Source organism: Anas acuta, chromosome Z (assembly GCF_963932015.1).
Source record: "Anas acuta chromosome Z, bAnaAcu1.1, whole genome shotgun sequence".
In the NCBI taxonomy this organism is placed as follows: Eukaryota; Metazoa; Chordata; class Aves; order Anseriformes; family Anatidae; genus Anas; species Anas acuta.
In genome coordinates this window covers 48,607,359-48,625,183 of record NC_089017.1, presented here as the reverse complement: position 1 = coordinate 48,625,183, position 17,825 = coordinate 48,607,359, and the positions used below count along the sequence as shown (strand labels likewise).

Sequence of the window (17,825 nt, the reverse complement as noted above, 5' to 3'; positions counted from 1 at the left end):
AATGGTCTCCTGTTTGCTGTGGTAAAGCAAATCCAAATCCTGGGTCAGACACGGCCCTCATCAAGCAGGGGGAAGAGGAAGCAGTGGGCTTCCCCTGGGGCTTTTTTTTCACCAGCCTGGGGAAAAGACTCCTGGCAGAAACCAATTCCCAGCAGCGTAGGAGCAGGGCTCACATCTCCAAGGGAGAAATGCTGCTCTGCAGTGCTAATTACTGTAACACTCACCACTGATTACCAGCCCTCTTCCTCAGCTGAGCTGGGTTCAAGTGCAGCTCATGGAGCACAGCCAAACCCCTCTGAAGGAGCAGAGGACCCAGCACCCACCATCTGAAGTGCATCGGCTCCTTCTTGGGGTGGTGTGGGACCTAAGGAGCCCCAGCTCCAGTGCCAAGGCTGGCAGTCTGCACAGAGGCAAGTGTTTGTATGGATGCAGTAAAACTGGAAGAAGTAGTGGTTAAGAGTGAGTTTTTTATCTGGGAGGGTATTGAGCTGAGAAAGGGAAGGATGAGAGCAGCAAAAGGTGGATCAAGAAACAGGAGTACTAAAGGATGGGGTTGAGCCTGTCCAAGGGAAACCACTATGCAGCCCTGTGCCTGACCACCACGGCCTGGAGCAGGGGAACAAACCAAATCTTTTTCCTGACCATATCACGTGTGACTGACTGCAGCCAGGAGGATGAGGAGGAGAGTGGGCAGCATGGCCTGGCTAGCAAGGGAGCAACCAGGACAGACAGATCAAGCATCGACACACCTAAACCCATTCCAGACCAACAGCCTCATCATCTTCCCAGCTACCAGACTCCTAGTGTCACAGCCTTAAATCTCCACTTTCTCCTGTGGGTACATCTGTATATGAGTGCATGGATGCTTTCCACCTCCCTGTGTACTCCTGGTTCCTTGACAGCTCCAAAAACACGTGCAGAGAAGCAGGGAGATCTTCGCTGTGTGAGTTGCTCATCAAAGAGCTCTGGTTAGGTTGAAGCTGTCAAACGTTTCAATGAGAGAAAATAATTCCTCTCGGGTGAAACTTCAAACTGAAGCTCTGAAAATGGATTAGAAGAAAAACATTCACCTTTGTTGAACTCAGCAGGAAAGCTGAAACACAAAGACAGAGGGGAGAGGTTTGCCTGCATTAACCAGAAGCGGGAGGAGCAGATGACCAAAAGGAAACCTGAAGTCAAAGCCAGCTTCTGAGAGAGGAGACCGATTATAAAGTCTTTCTCGGATCAAAATGCCAGCTGAAGTGTTAGTGGCAGTAAGCACCTTTTCAAGTCACCTTCAGAGGCTCCTATTTTCATAGGCTGTTACCCTCCACAGAACAGTGAGAGCCACCTGAAGTCCCCTTAATGGAATCACTGCTTTGGAAAATTTCCTCTCGTGTCTTTGTTGCGGTTTCTCCCACAACATTTCCCTCTGAATAGGTGATCATTTCAGTCAGGGAGTGGGCGGAAACATCTGGGCCCATCTGGCTCAATTAAAATGCCTTGTTCCACTCCCGTAACCCATCATTTTCTGTTCATCTTGTTGTATTTTTCACTTTTGTCAGAAATTAGGACACACTTGGAAACGCTAATTATTTCATGAACCGTCTAACATCAGGCTTAATACATCTTGTTTTTGTTATGCAGTACCCTCACTTTCAGTTCCTTTGTCCACCGACAGCTACATCAGGCTGCTCGCCTTATCTCATTTCACAGCCACTAAAGCCCTCCTTGCAGTAAAACAGGCGATGCAGCAGGCAACGTGCTCTGCATATTCCAGCCAGCCTGCTGGCGGATGAGGTTTCTGTGTGCTCCAGAGTATCAGGGAGCCGTTCACAAGCCCTGAGATCCCGTCTGTGCTGGAGCCACGAGGGCAAACGCACCCAGACACCACCACAGACCCCTGGTGCTGCCATGCAGGAGGAGCTGGGGCTGGGAGGGTGATGTGGAGGATCCCAGGGGTGTCCTGCTGCACTTCCACAGCATCTGTCCCCAGCTCAGGGCTCTGAGAGCCCAGCTGGCACCCGGCACATCAAGGCCACCCCGCTCCCTGCAGCATCGCCAGCAAGCCAGGAGCATCCTCAGTGCCCTGGGGCTGAAAGGTCCCTTTTGGCCTGTATGAAAATAAGGGAGGTGCCGAGTGGATGTGTTATTTGCTAGGGATCAGTTTTGGAGCAGAGTAAACAGCTGATCTCCTCCTGAATTCACTTCTTTATTACACAGTTTATTAGAGGATTATTCAGGCAACTCAGCTGCATCTTATTAGCCCTTCAGTATTTACCCTGCCCTTTAGAGAAAAAGGGAGAAGTGCAGCGCATAAGTTTCCAACCAAACCCTTCTGCTGGAAGGAGAGCCCACTGCTAATGCCACGGAGACATGAGCAAGACCCTCAGCAAGTTTGCAGATGACACTCAGCTGAGTGGTGCGGTTGATACAGCAGAAGGAAGGGATGCCATCCAAAGGCAAGCTTGAGGTTTGGGCCCATGTGAACCTAAAGAGGTTCAACAAGGCCAAGTGCAAGGTGCTGCACCTGGGTCAGGGCAATCCCAGATATGAGGACAGGCTGGGAGAAGAACTCATTGAAAGCAGCCCTGCAGAGAAGGATTTGGGGGTGCTGGTGGACAAAAAGCTCGACACGAGCCAGCAGTGTGTGCCTGCAGCCCAGAAGGCCAACCAAGTCCTGGGCTGCACCAACAGAGGGGTGGCCAGCAGGGGAGGGAGGGGATTGTCCCCCTCTGCTCTGCCCTTGTGAGGCCTCACCTGGAGAGCTGCATTCAGGTCTGGGACCCCAGCACAAGAAGGACACAGGTCTGTTAGAGTGGGTTCAAGACAGAGCCATGAGGATGCTCAGAGGGCTGGAGCACCTCTCCTTTGAAGATGGTCTGAGGGAGTTAGGGCTGTTTAGGCTGGAGAAGAAAAGGCTCTGGGAGACCTCCTTGTGGCCTTTCAGTACTCAGAGAGGCCTTACAAAAAGATGGAGAGCAACTTTTTACTTGGGCAGATAATGACAGGACAAGGGAGAACTAAACAGAAAGAGCGGAGATTTAGATTAGAAGTTAGGAGGAAATTCTTCCAACAGAGGGTGTTGAGACCCTGGCACAGGCTGCCCAGAGAAGCTGTGGATGCCCCATCCCTGGAGGTGTTCAAGGCTAGGCTGCATGGGGCTTTGGGCAGCCTGATCCAGTTGGTGGCATCCCCACCCACGGCATAGGGGTGGAACCAGGTGATCTTTAATGTCCCTTCTAGCTCAAGCCATTCTGTGTTTCTGTTATTCTATGATTCTGCGGTTTCAGCCGTATCTGAAAAATGAGTTAAGATACATCACCTGCACCTATGACACCCATGTCTCACTTGCCCTACCTGTACCAGCAGCACTGCCTAATGCCCAGGTGCCTGCTGTTTGTCTTCTGCTTCTTGTTGTTGCACTATTGCCTGATTTCTTTAGCTTCAAGTTTTGTTTAGCTCGTGCAGCCGTTTGGTTCTCCTTTCCTAATAAATCATGTCGTATGCAAAGAAATAGGAACACTAAACAATCACGACGTACCTAACCCCGTGGACCTAAAGGAGAGGAAGAAGCATAACCTATTAGCAAGCATGGGGTTGAAACATACAAAGATAAGGTACCCAAGAACGAGAGGGAAGAAATCACTGGCTATCAACACTGTGTTTTTCCTGGCAAGTGACATGGGACACCACATTGCCATGCACAGGAACAGCTAAGGCAAGATGTTGGTGAGGCATCTGGTGCTGGAAGTCAAGCAAGGTGAGCGTTTTACTTTGAAGCTTTATCTCCTTTCCTTCCTTCCTTCTCCCACGCTGGAGAAGCCAGCTGAGGAGCCAGCTGAACCCAGGCTCCATCCAGGTTCCTGGCCTGCAGGTGAACCCCTGCCCCTGGGCTCAGGGGGGGCTCCGGCAGCGCTGCTCTCGTGCCAGCAGGCCCCCCAGCACCATTTTTACCTCAGCCACATGCAGCTTCCCCGGGCTGTCCTGGACAGGGGCAGGAGCAGCAGGTGGATGCGTGCCTTTTCCTGCACATCCTCCAAGTGGGGACCAGCCAAAAATGCAGCTTAGTTTCAGTGATGAAAAGACCCCCCAGTTTTCTGTAGGCCTGTGGTTCAGTTTCAGATTCCTGGATGAGGCACAGTCTTTTACCAAAGCCTTCCCTGTATGGTTCTGAACAAATAACAAGTACTTTTGCTAGAAAAAAAAAAAAAAAAAAAAAAAAAAAAAAACCTTTGGGATATAAATTTGCATTTCAGTATCTCTCTAGTAAAGAGTAAGAAGCATTAAATGCCATTGCGGATCACAGCAACGGATTTTTTGCCAGCCAATGCTCATCTCCCAGCAGATGCTGATCTTCCAGCGTCACGAGTAATCTTCTAATACTATTTGGATAGCACTGGAATTAAAGAACAGCATTTATCCTTTCTCAGCTGAAGCAGCTACATTACACTTGACTGCAACAGGACTGGAAGCTGAAGCTCATCTGCTTTTGTTTACTGTACACGAGATTTTTCATCATATTAATGATGCAGTTCCCAACCATTCCTCCAGGTAAATGCCAAACCTAGCTTTTAAGGTCTCATTGATATCAACTCCTAGTGAATTGCTGCCACTTTGCCTGAGTTTTACACCTTTTTGCACAAGAGCAAAGAGAACAAACACATTCCTTCCAGCTCAGGTAAGATGGCATTTAGGGAGGTGCTTTGCTCCTGTTTCCAGCAGTTGCTCACCCATTGCCACAGGGCACCCCGTGAGCTCCTGGAGGGGGACAACAGGCAGCAGCAACCCAGCTTGAAACATCCACACACAGCATTTGCATACAAAATGCACAAACACACACAAAATGATCCGTGTGATGCAGTGTTGGCTAAAGAGAAGTTTGGGTGGGCCTCTGGGAGAGCAGACTGAAGGAAGGGAAAAAAAAACCTTGGAACAGGTGGATGTGGCCTGGAGGAGGCTGCGGCCCATGGAGAGCCCCCGCAGGAGCAGGCCCCGGGCCGGAGCTGCAGCCCGTGGAGAGGAGCCCACGTGGAGCAGGGGCAGAGAGGGACCGAGAAGGAGTGGTGGAGATGAAGTGCTACAGACTGACCACAACCCCCAGTCCAGTCCCCCTGTTCCCCTGCGCTGCACGGGGGGAGGAGCTGGAAGAGCTCAGATGGGGGGAAGGAAGGTGGTTTTGGTTTCTTTCCTTTGGTTCTCACTTGTCTAGCCTGGGAGTAGTAGTAGTTAGGCCGGAAATCTTACTGTCTCCCTATGCTGAGTCTGCTTTGCCCATCACGATCCTTGTTGAGCGATCTCCCTGTCCTTGTCTCAACCCCTGAGCCCTTTGCATCGTATTTTCTCTCCCTTTCTCTTTGAGGAGGGGGAGGGAGAGAGTGGCCGTGATGGAGCTCGGCTGCCCACCCACCGAAAAGCACTGCAGCTGCAAAGGACTGGAAAAGTTTTCAGAAGCAACAAGGTGTTTAACAAGGAAATGTATAGTTTCCTTTTTCAGGCTTCCTAAATAATTGGGCTTATTTCATATTCCCAACTCGGAGGAGGAGAATTGTTGATTTCACCTTCTTTTTTCTTCCTTGGAAATCAAAGGTGAACAGCTCTAAAAGGAAGGGGAACGTATCAGAAGCAAGCTTTTTTTGGCTTGTAATCCTTTCTTAAGGAAAAGATTTCTCACACACCTTCCACAGACGTAGGGGGGCAGAGAATAATTTTGGAACTACTCCAATTAAAGTCAGCTTGGGGAGAGTGGTACTTCTCTACTTGTTTCTGAGACATTCGCATTAGCAACAGAGAGTGTTGTGTTGCCGCTGCCAGGGGCCTACGGTGATGACTTCAGCAACAGAATTGAATGATGTCACTGTGACACCTTGGGAACAGCTGCCTCTGAGCAAGTGTAGCGAGGAGGGACAGAGAAGTGTGCTGGATGAAACCACGTGAGGACTTGTGGATCCCACGTTGAGGTGCATCGAGAGGGCCCACCCTTCTGTAAGTGTTTGGATGCTTCATTTTAGATTTCTGTAGTTTGTGTCAAGTCCTTTCACAAGCATGAAGTTTGGTACTTTGGCTCAGTGATGTAGCTGCACAGAGTGACAGGTGCAACATGTGGCTGAGGGCCTCTGCACGTTCTCTCTTTCCCACACACGATCAAGAAAGAAGGGTAGACAAATAAGAGTGTGCTGTGGTCCTGCCATAGACCTCAAGTACGACAGCATAAACAAGAGACTTAAAAGTAGCCCATCACATGAAACTTCAGGACAGCAATGCACTTCATCAGCTGGTCTGGCCTGTTGAGTGGAGTGTCTCAGGATGGAGTGTATGAAGATGCACTCCATCTGCTTTCAGATTAGCACTTGCAGTGAGCAAGCTGCCTGGCCTTAACATTTTTCATTTCATTTTTCACCCGACTTTTGCTGGTTCTTCTTGGTCTAGAAAAAAAAAAAAAAAAAAAAAAAGTGAACTCAGATCAAAATAGAAGGATTTCCTTTTCATTAATTCCATGTTCTTAACTTGACAGATTTGGTTATTGACGTAGAAGGGACATATCTGGCCTGACTGCAACACCCATGCTCGCAGTGTGGGACAGTTCTCATAAAGGTGATTCAGGGTAGTTTCTGGAAACGAAGACATCAGATGGCAAAGGTAATCTCCAAATTTTTTTTATTTTTTTTGTGTGCTAATGCAGGAAAGGCAAGGAAGAGTAAAAGTAAGAGTCCAGATAGTGTAAGAAGCAGCAGCTGTGAAGGAAACTTCCTTCTGGCTGATATGGCTCCATATCTAGTTGTGGAGGTCATAGTGCAGGTGGAAGCATGTTCTCGTCCAAATACTTAGCTCTCTGTTTTCACAACAGGTCGAGCAGCAGAATGTCTTTGAAACAACTGTGCCTATGACCAAGTTCATGCATCGTGGTAGACAAGGTAAAAGCTCTGGACAAGCAAAGGGGAGGGATGGATGGGCATGCAATACGATCACTTCAATCTTATCTCTCTAAGAAACCTTACTGAGAAAACAGAACAGAACAAATGAAACAAACAGCTAGCTTGGTGGAGGCATTGTCTGGGAAACAGTGAAAACACTTGCAGACAAAAACATATCCAAGGACTAACACTTTGAGCTTAATTCTAAACCAACATCCTCAACTCAAACTCTTGTTTATGTTCATTACAGACTGGTCGAATAACACGTCACATTTGATGACTTTGCAGCATAGATGTCAGGAATGCAGCTTGGGATCACCTGCCTCTACTTAGAGTTCAGTCTGAAGGGATGAGCAAGTAATTGTTCCTGGGCTGATGGAAATCTGTTCTAAAGTCTGTTTTCTAACACTCTTCTAGATGCTTCTCTGTCCATCGCTCTGACCTGCCAACTCTGGTGCAAGTGTGCAGTTGTGGCAAGAGGGATTTCCTAGTCCTGATTTGACCTGGTGGACACCAACTTTCCTAGTCAATTGCTGATGTTGCTGAGGAGGCAGCAGTATCAAAGCCCTTGTTGATGAAGATAGAACAAGTCTGGGGAGGCTTTGGCATTTCTGCACAATGCTGCTTCCTGATTGTGACCCAAGACGCAGATTCTGAACTAGGCAAAGTAAGCTAGAGTAAGCTAGACTGCATGTCCTGGTCATTTTCTTTTCTTTCTTTATTTTTCATTTGTCGCTTGTAAGAAAATCTAAATCTTTAAACCATTTGTTTGAAAACACAGTTTTATGGAAATGATTGTGGGTGTGCTCCTTAACCTTGTTTGGAACTTGTTTAACCTCGCTTCAGTTAGAGGAGACCTGTGCTCAAATTTATGCTTACCGTGATCAAGTGGCATCCTTTTTCCTTTTGGTATTCTTGACTTTGGCGATTTGGCGAAGTGAGGTTGACGAGAGTTCTCAGTATGATTCTTCTTTTCCTTTGCAGTATCCCAAACTCCAGATTACATCTGATCTTCATCTCTGATCTGAAAAGCTTCGCAGGCCAAAAGAGAATTGAGATGAGGAGTGAAATACAGAATGCTGGTGAATATTTCCAGTTCCCACCCGTAAGTTTTGTGAGAGAAGCAGGTGCGTTGCTGTAGTGGTAGGAAGTCAATAAGATCACGATCATGCCCTTGAAGGCGAGTAATGGTATAAAGATGAAGAATGTAAGGCCCTGGTTAAAGACAGTCTTTAGGCTGCTTCTGGATCAGCAGTTTGTTTGGTTCTTGCACAGCCTCATCTCCACTTGCTTAGAAGCTGTGAAGATGGGAAGAACACTTGGTGTTTTTCATCCACTCTCAACCTCATCTCCATTTCCTCCGAAGCTGTGAATATTGGAAGTACACTTGGTTCTTCCAATGATGTGAAGAGCCAAGTGTCTTGGGTCTTCCATCAACTCAGAGATATCACGAGAATAAGGTACTTGCTTGATAGGACAGTACTTAATGTAGGTATTTATGAAGTGAAGAAGAACACTGAAACCAGCCGAAGCCGTATCAGACATGGTAAGGCCATGCTTCTGTTAGGAAGTAATTCAGAGTGCTTCCATGGTGTACTTTGGACAGATGAACTCTGGTCCTCTGGACTAAGCACCCCCAAGGGACAATTCTCTGAAAAATCTCTCGGAATGATCTGTCCTTATCTCTTACACTGTAGTCTCCATGAGGAAAGGATAAATATTCATTGCCCATGTGGAAAGGAGCTCCTCATGTAGTTGTTTCTAACCCAAATCTCCTTCTTGTGTTCTGTTGACAGAAACCACTTGGCGAGCCAAGCCAAATCACCGAAAATGGAAGTAGTGGAACTACTTCCAAACCGTGCTGCTGCTTCTAAACCAAACTGCAGTGTAGGTGGGGACAGAGCAAGGGGACACAACCCAGCCAGGGCAAAATTGAAAGTCACCTGTCTGAGCCGCGGAAGGAAGTCAGCGCTTCCCAGTTTGAGACTGTTCCCTGACTGGTCCCACAGCAGCTGGAACGCTTCCGATTGCTGCTGATGGATTCCCATGGATCAGCCAGTGACACAAGCTGCCAGAGCGACTGAAGCGATCTGGAGTTACGCTTCTCCCCCTTCTGCGTTCAGATCCGTGAAAGGAAGCAGAAGAGGGGAGAAGAAGAGGGGAGAAGAGAAGAGAGGGGGAAAGAAAAGGACAAGAAGGGAGGGAAGGGAAGGGGAGGGAAGGGGAGGGAAGGGGAGGGAAGGGGAGGGAAAGGGAGGGGAGGGGAGGGCAGGGCAGGGCAGGGGCATGTAGGGCATTGTAGGGGAGAGTAGGCTAGTGTAGGATAGTGTTGGGATAGTGTAGGATAGTGAGGGGAGTGTAGGGGAGTGTAGGGGAGGGGAGTGTAGGGGAGGATAGTGTAGGGAGGGGAGTGCAGGGGAGATGAGCATAGAGGAGGGGAGTGCAGGGGAGTGTAGTGTAGGGGGGTTTGGGGGAGTGTAGTGTAGGGGAATGTAGGGGAGGGGAGTTTAGGGGAGTGTAGGGGAGGGGAGTCTAGGGAGGGGAGTGCAGGGGAGTGTAGGGGAGTGTAGAGGAGGGAAGTGTAGGGGAGTTTAGGGGAGGGGAGAGGAGTTTAGGGGAGGGGAGTTTAGGGGAGGGTAGTTTAGGGGAGTGGAGGGGAGGGGAGGGGAGTTTAGGGGAGGGGAGTTTAGGGGAGTGGAGCGGAGTTTAGGGGAGTTTAGGGGAGTTTAGGGGAGTTTAGGAGAGTTTAGGGGAGGGGAGTGCAGGGGAGGGGAGTTTAGGGGAGGGGAGTTTAGGGGAGTTTAGGGGAGGGGAGTGCAGGGGAGGGGAGTTTAGGGGAGGGGAGTTTAGGGGAGTTTAGGGGAGTTTAGGGGAGGGGAGTTTAGGGGAGTTTAGGGGAGTTTAGGGGAGGGGAGTTTAGGGGAGGGGAGGGGAGTTTAGGGGAGTTTAGGGGAGGGGAGTTTAGGGGAGTTTAGGGGAGTTTAGGGGAGGGGAGTTTAGGGGAGGGAGGGGGTGGGTATTGGTGGGAAGTAAGGAATGGGCCAGGGAGGGAATGGGAGGGGAGGGGAGTGCTACCCTAAATAAAATGGCCAAAGAAGTGACATTTTGGATCTGGAGCCAAATATGTATGTTGCCATTCATTCCACAATGCGATTCATCACTGCAATCTGCGTTTTGCACAGTGCCATTAAGGGTTTGGCATGCACAGAGGTGACTGAGTATTTTCAGAACTAACTTTCCTTCCTAACTGATTGGAGACTTTTGCTGGTGTTGTAAATGGCTCAGTCTTCCAAATAGGGCAAGAATCAGTTTACAATGTATGAAAGGAACGCATTTCCCTTCAAGCTCTCTATTGACACGAATTGCTAAAACCTTCCTCACACTGGAATGCAAAAGATCAGGTGATTGGTTAACGTAGGGTTGGCAGCTGAGCAGGGGAAACATCTTCAAAACTTCCAAATATTTCCCCTATGCAGAACTCCAACTCCTTCTTCTCTGCTCTCTGCTTGTGAAAGCTTCTGTCACCTGCTCAGGAAGCAGAAGCAGTCAAATGGGATTGCGAGGGATCCAGCTACAGCATCAGTGCCAGTTAGAGGAAGCAATCAATTCCCAGGTAGTCCAGGCTTTGAAGAGAGTTTAAGCAGCTTTCCAAGGAACATGTCCAAGTGCAAAGCAACCAATTGATCTGACTCTCCAGTGAAAGAAAAGCAAGTGCAGAGCAGCAAATGCTTGAGAGAGGGAAACCTTTTTGAAGCACAGCCATTTTGGGCCGAGACCTGTTCATGTGCTAGGCAGTCCCAGGAAGCGTCAAAGTGTGAGCCGTGCTCTCCATCCAGCACTGGCGTCCTGCACTTTCTGGAGGTTCTTGATTCTGTAATCAGAATTCCAACAAGCTCCTCAACAGCATACAGATCCAAAACCCACAGACCCAGATCAAACAGCCTCCCATCTGGTTGTATCATTGTCAGGCATGCATTCTTTTCTAGTAACTGGTCCTTTCTTCCTTAGTTCAGATCAAACACAAATAACAAAATTCAGATGACTCCTAAACTCTCCAGACAGCTCTGGTGTTGCTGTAGGATGGAATACAATTGTTTTCCTTACAACCCCCCAGTTATTTCCATGTCTGTTCTGGACCTTGGGATCTCTTTTGGGAGCTACATTACGCAGAGAACTACAACAAGGCTGAGATCACCGCTGCCTCAATGTAATGCAAAGGTGAAGGCCTTTAGGACAGCCAGTTTGGAAATGAATGCAGCCCCATCTTGTCAGCATCAGAGCAGAGCCAGCTCCAGATGGCTCCAAAAAGGAGCTGCTGCTGGCCAGAGCCGAGGCAGGGAGTGCTGCTGGGTGGGCTTCGGGGGAGCAGATTTAAGGAAGGGGGGAAAATACTGCTGTGCAACAGCAGCCGAGAGAGAGAGGATTGTGAAAGCGTGAGAGAAGCAGCCCTGCAGCTCCCAAGAGAAGGGCCGCAGGAGGGCAGGAGGTGCTGCAGGCAGGCAGGCAGCAGCAGTTCCCCTGCGGGCTGTGCAGGGAGAGGCCCCTGGTGGAGCAGGCTGTCCCCCTGCAGCCCATGGGTCCCCCATGGAGCAGATCTCCACGCTGCAGCCCCCCCATGGGTGGAGGAGCCCCCGCTGGAGCAGGTGGATGTGGCCTGGAGGAGGCTGCGGCCCATGGAGCAGGAGCAGGCCCCGGGCCGGAGCTGCAGCCCGTGGAGAGGAGCCCACGTGGAGCAGGGGGTCTGGAGGGAGCTCCCCCCACCTGTGCTGGAGCAGTTTGCTCCTGGGGGATGGATGGATGTATGGACCCCGTGGGACGGAACTGTGTGGGAGCAGTGCTTGAAGAGCTGCTGCCTGTGGGCAGCCCCCGCAGGGGCAGGGAGGGACCAAGAACAGGTGGTAGAAACAAAGCATCAGGGACTGACCACAGCACCCACGTCCCATTACCCTGCACCACTTGGAGAGAGAATGCAGATGAGAGTGGATTGGGGTAAAGAGTTTTTTTGTTTGCTTTGAGTTTCTCACTGCTCTAATCTGTTAGTTATAACATGTGGAGATTAATCATTTATTGCTTGCAACTCCTTTGCCCTGTGTCTGTGACAATACTTGTTCAGCAATCTCAACCTCTGAGTTCTTATCTCAACCTCTGAGCCCCCTTTACCTTTGAATAGGGGGAGTGAGAGGGCAGTTGTGGTGGTGCTCAGCTGCCCAGCTAGGTGAAACCACCACAAAACACGGACAGCAGTCTAAGAAATTCATCTGCCAAAACCACAGGGGAGGCTGCAGGGGCTCCTCTCTACCAGGAGAGCAGACCTTTCGAAGAGGCACTCAGTTTCCTAACAGGTTCAGTCAACCTTAACATACTAATGAGCACCATTTCTCTAAACTCTTGCATATCTTTCTGAAAAAGGTAGTGGAAGTGGAAGCTTTGCATATTCAGTTCATTTTTCCCTTGATAAAGAAAGAAACAGGCAAATGATTTTTATTTATTTTTAATTGATCACTGATTATGTCAATAATACATTTCAAAGCAAAATATTCTGTTCAAGGACATTGTGCCAAACATTAAATCTATTTTTAAACCAGGTTTAACTTTGATTATATTACCTTATATACATACAGGTATAGATTCTCATTTCACTAGTAGCAAAATTACTCAGTACATTGCATTTCCTGGAAGATGGCAAAAATAGGACTTAAGTATCTATTCTGTTCTTCCACACACCCCAAACCAGAAAAAATCACAGGTATAGAAAGTACAATCACAACTACATGTAGTTACAGTAAGGACCTCAGAGCAAGCTAAGTCCTTATCATGGAGATGACAATTGCTTCTAGAAGTCTACATTGCAAAAATACAGTACATTCCACTAAAGAGTTTCAGGAGTTCTCACAATGCCTCTTAATCCCCTTTTGGTAATAAAAGCTTCTATGACAAAATGTATCCTTCATAAAAATGACTGGATTTATATTTCTGAGCATATATTTGAAGTTTGATGCAGTCTAAACTGCAGTCTACAATAAGCTCACCCAAACAGAGCAAGCAAGCACTCCAAGGTTGATCAAGATTGGAACTACATTTCAGCTTTGCCCCTCGTCCCTGTGCCTGGTAGCTGGAGGTACTCTGCACCAGGGACATACTCAAGCAGTGGGAAGCAAGTTCTTTCTACAGCTTTTGCAGGTCAACCACCTGCAAGGTCTTGACAGAAAAGGTCAACAGACTCAAAGCACAGGCAACTCTACAGAGCTATTTTGAACCTATTTACAAGCATTTATTACACTGCAATTGTTAAGACAATTAAGGACAGAGCTAAGAAGCAACAAAGTTTCCACATTTATGTATCCCCTGAAATATTCCTGCAAGCAGCAAAAAAAAAAAAGTAACCCAGCAATCCCAAAGGGCAGCTGAGATTTCAGTTATCCTCAAACTCTGCTTTGGTTCGTGCAAAATATTAATCCTCTGCATGCAGCTTAGAGACTGTCTGCATTCGCGAAGGAGCTGCTACTTTGTGCTTGGCAAAACAATTTTAGAGGGACTTTTTAGAATTAACAAGAAAATTGAGGTAAACAAGGTGTTTTTCCATGAACAGTAGTTACCCTCAGAGGTGTAAAGCCAAAGACTTTGCCACAGTTCCATGGAAATGTACTTACTCAGCAGTGGTGTCGGCTTCCCATTGCGGATGTTCTGCAGGAAGCTACCATTAATTAGCAAACTACCTAAACTTTACCCAAGTGACAACAACAGAGGAACTCTACCTCCCAGACTTGGTGCCTAGGAATCAGTATTGACTCACAATATTGAGCTTAACTCTATGATTTAATAGGAATGCAAATGTTTAACTGCTCACTTTCATTTCTCTTCCCTGCTATTAAGTTCAAGGAAATCTGACAGCACTGAGAAACACCAAACAACCATGCCAAAGGCTAAAACACACTAACTTATTTCTACAACAGGGCCAAGACACCTTACTCTTCTCCATAAGGCAGGTCCTAGCCAAATGCACTCTTCACACCTATTGTCTTCTTCACAGATTTCTATTCTAAAAGAAGTTGCCAGACTCTCCAGCTCTAACAACACTAACAACCACGTAACATAACCAACCTAATTCAGAACTAGCTAGCAGAAGTCTGCCCTACCATTTCAAAGGCCCTGCTTTATAGCAACTTCTGCAAAGAAAGAAAGCCAAGCACTTGGTTACTGCCTCTGGTCTATAACCAGTCAGTAGCACTTCTAAAAGGGCTGAAAAAACAGACTACAGACCTATTTTTAGCAGGGATAGTGAGAAACAGGCCAGTAAGGGGAGAATTACAGAAAAGTAAACGGAGAATTGAAAAACAAACAAACAAACAAACAAACAAAAAAAACAACAAAAACAACACCATTTGAGATGTAGGTTAGAGTCTGGATATTCTTTTCTACTCTTCACTTAATCTGTTGCTTTTCTCACTGCTCTTGCAATAAAATTGAGTAGCTTGACATGTTTAAGAACAGAGGCTGGAAGGCTGCAAAGAGATGGTATCAGTTCTTTGTCATTACAGAGAAATGAGAAACATGGGGCAGAGAGCATAGCAATCTGCTGCACGAGTCAAGGAGATGCTCCAAAATGCAAGTGCCACATTGGAATTTGGCAGACACAACTTCAACGTAGCAACACCACTTTTGATTCACCTGAACCTCAGCTTTTGCAATCAGAAGCAGATACAAACCATAGCTTTCGAGACCACCTCATTTCAACATTTCAAAATGCGTGCAATGAATAAGCATGAATGGAAAATATGCATTTTACACCCAGAAAAGATTCACTGTATCAGTTAAAATCAAATCTGTGTAATCAATTTTCCTGTAGCCTATTCTGAAAAGCTTTCCAGCCTGTGAACAGTAAGAACAGCTATAATGAAATGTATGAGTAATGGTTTGGGTGCAGTCTTCTCCCATACAGCAGCACTCAACCAACTGACGATGAAGTACAGAGCAAGAGAAAGGGTAAAGTCCTCATTCCCAGGTGGTGTTTTTTTGTTTCTTTGTTTGTTTGTTGTTGTTTTTTTTTTGCTTTAACCATTTTTATTTCTAAGATGAATTCAGACAGATCTACTAGACTTTTTCTTCTTCCAAATGGCCGTCTCATTTAAAAGCAACATTATGACTCAGCATAACCCTATATAAAATGTACCTTAACTTCCCTCTTCCCAATAACTAAAAAATGTTATGTATTAGCCTGAGACGATGAAGTACCTTTACTGGTCCTCATTCTGCACTACAAAACACAAAACTTCAATTTACTGTGTTCATCGCTTAAATCTTGATGATGAAATAATTTTGGTTTAGAATTTTTGTTTAACTGTGTCAGTTAGCTGTGCTGAACACAGGAATGTATAAGAAATTGGATTTTATAAGAATTGGATTTCAGTAATGCCCTGTAAGCAAAATTTAACAATTTGAAAGTTCACTGAAGACTGAACCCCTCCTAGATTCCTCACACTAAAATTCAAGCAAGTAGAAAGGAGCAGAGCAATGAATCAGACAGTTCCTCACTGAGGACCAGAGGTGACTAACCTGTAAAATAAGTAGAGGGTTCCTGTCAACCTGAATAAAGTTTAAGTATCTTGGAAGAATCCACAGCCAAATGTCTGTCTCTGTAATTTTAAAAAAGGGGCAGTCAATTTCAAGAGATCTTAGGTTCCAATTAAAACACTTGTGCTTATGTTTCCCTGCTCACTTAAAATCGCATCTAAGGCTGCTGTTCAAGCAAATTTTTGTAAGTATTTTTTTTTTTGTAAATAGGAGTGGACAAATAAAACCAGAGAAACACAGTTGTCATCCAGAAAATGCTACCAAGCATTCAATGCAGAGGAAAATTTTTCTGAAATTTAAATTCGAGAAGAGAGCAATAAAAATGTGTCCCTCAAGATTACGTTTCTTGACTGTGCTGAAAGGAACATGGTTTTTTTCTAGTCATTTTCTTTTTTTTTTTCCCCTCACTAAAAGCAGCTCCCTTTGAAATGTTTTCTCTCTCAGCTGTATATAGGAGTGCAGTCAGTCATTAAATGTCTGTACTTCAGCCTATATTGTATCATTTGCCTTAGAACTGTAAAAAGCCAACCAGATTTCAAACACACAAAACATACCACAAGCCTTTGATTTCTAAGGATGCAGACCACGTATGTAAAAAAAAAAAAACCTGAGGTGTCCCAAAGGAAAAGTCAGAAAGTGAATTACCTGCTTTCATAAAGAATAAATCTAATGGGACTTAAGACTGCTCCAAAGTTGCAACTGAAATACAACTGCAACTACAAATAATACATAGCCTTCCTGATCCATAGCTGATCCTGGCTTCTGACTTCAAAAAAAATACAGTAGCTGAATATATGTGAATATGCATACACAATCTTTCATCAGCAAAGTAGTTGACAGTGTTAGAACATGGACCAATTTGCAACTTGTGTTCACAAGTCTCTAACCCCCAGGCTCTTGGGCCGGCTCAGCAGTGGAAAACTGCATCCAAAACCCTGTTCAGGTGGCACTGAAATCCTATGTTTTTCTTTTCAGATGTTGCTGATTTTTGACATTCTCAAATCTGATTTGAGAACTGCATTTCATTACTGTACAGAACGTAACAGTCATTGGTCATCTGCATTCATTTATTTCTGCCCTACTGAAAACTGCCACCTGAACAGGGATGAGAGAACACGGCAAGTTTTGTTCTTATGTTGGGTCTCTGCTCATCTCGTACTTGGTGCATGGAAGGGGGATGACTAGAAATACAACACTACCAATACATCCCATGTTTGCACATACACCAAATGTCATGCATATCTCAAAATACAGAAGTTCAGACATGCTGCAAAAAATGTGTTAAAACTCTAAATGCTCTCTAAATGATAATAAATCATGTAGCATTCACTGACAACAAATCAAAGCAGAGTAAAATGTTTTCTCTTTTGTGCTTACACGTCAAGTTTCAGAATAACACTTTTGTCAGAGTGTCTGAAGTCCAATGGAAAGCATATTCCACTGAAATCAGATACAAAAGATACCATTTAAAGAATTAGTAAAATAAGTACTGCCTTCCAAAGGTTCATAATAAATAACAGAGCAGGAACATGCAGACTTTTAAGCCAAGATTTGTTTCTAGATTCATATGTGGAAAGTAAAGCTAAAGAAAAATCAAGAACAACCCTGGATGACTTTCCCTAAAATTGAGGTCTTTTTGGCTAAACGAGTGTTAATTTATCGTAAGGAACATAGGTATTGTCAGAAAATATTATTTACAGAATGATTATCAGATTGATTACATAAAATACAGATGAAAATATACACCTTCAGATTTGAAATAATCCAAACAGACTTACTACTGATAACTAAAGCACTTTGAATAAGGTGACAGGCACGAAACATCAAAACTGAATCACAAAACTACTGAAAATAACAAATAGGGGAATGAAGAGGATAAAGCAGACATCAGCAGAAGTGGAATGATTTAGAATTGATACTAGTGTACCAGAGATCATGGAACTTCATTAAAATTCCATTTCACCATATATAAAACTGAAAAATCTTTATCCCCAGACCATGATTTCTTCAAGTACTGAGCAGCTGTTTTCTTAATGCATCTATGTAATGCTTTGTACTCCACATCTTACAAAATACATCACCACATTTAAGTGCATGATTGCAAACTGTGCTGAAATCATGGAAAAGCACTTCATAAATCATAGGTGAAAAGGTGAAATCACAACAATGAAACTCCAGTTCTTGGAAGTAGTTCAACAAAAGACGAACTTTTAGAAAAGGGACTTGGACCCCTGGTTTTCGAACTCTGACCATGCATCACTTAATTCCATGAAGATCATTTTGGCATATTGCTCATAAGGTTGTCCTGTGGCCTGAAAACAAACAAAATGTTATAAACATAACAGCACTTGGTATTGTGTG

At 45.6% G+C, this 17,825-nt stretch overlaps 1 protein-coding gene across 2 annotated transcripts in view; it reads right to left on the bottom strand.

Moving 5' to 3' along the window:
• Window positions 1-12,368: 12,368 nt before the first annotated feature.
• GAK (cyclin G associated kinase) overlaps window positions 12,369-17,825 on the bottom strand; it is a 70,319-nt gene continuing 64,862 nt past the window's right edge. For both annotated transcript variants that reach the window (XM_068666126.1, XM_068666125.1), the window contains exon 28: window positions 12,369-17,776. In XM_068666126.1, the coding sequence (XP_068522227.1) occupies window positions 17,675-17,776 (102 nt within the window). In that variant the 3' untranslated portion in view covers window positions 12,369-17,674. The remainder of the gene's footprint in view (window positions 17,777-17,825) is intronic.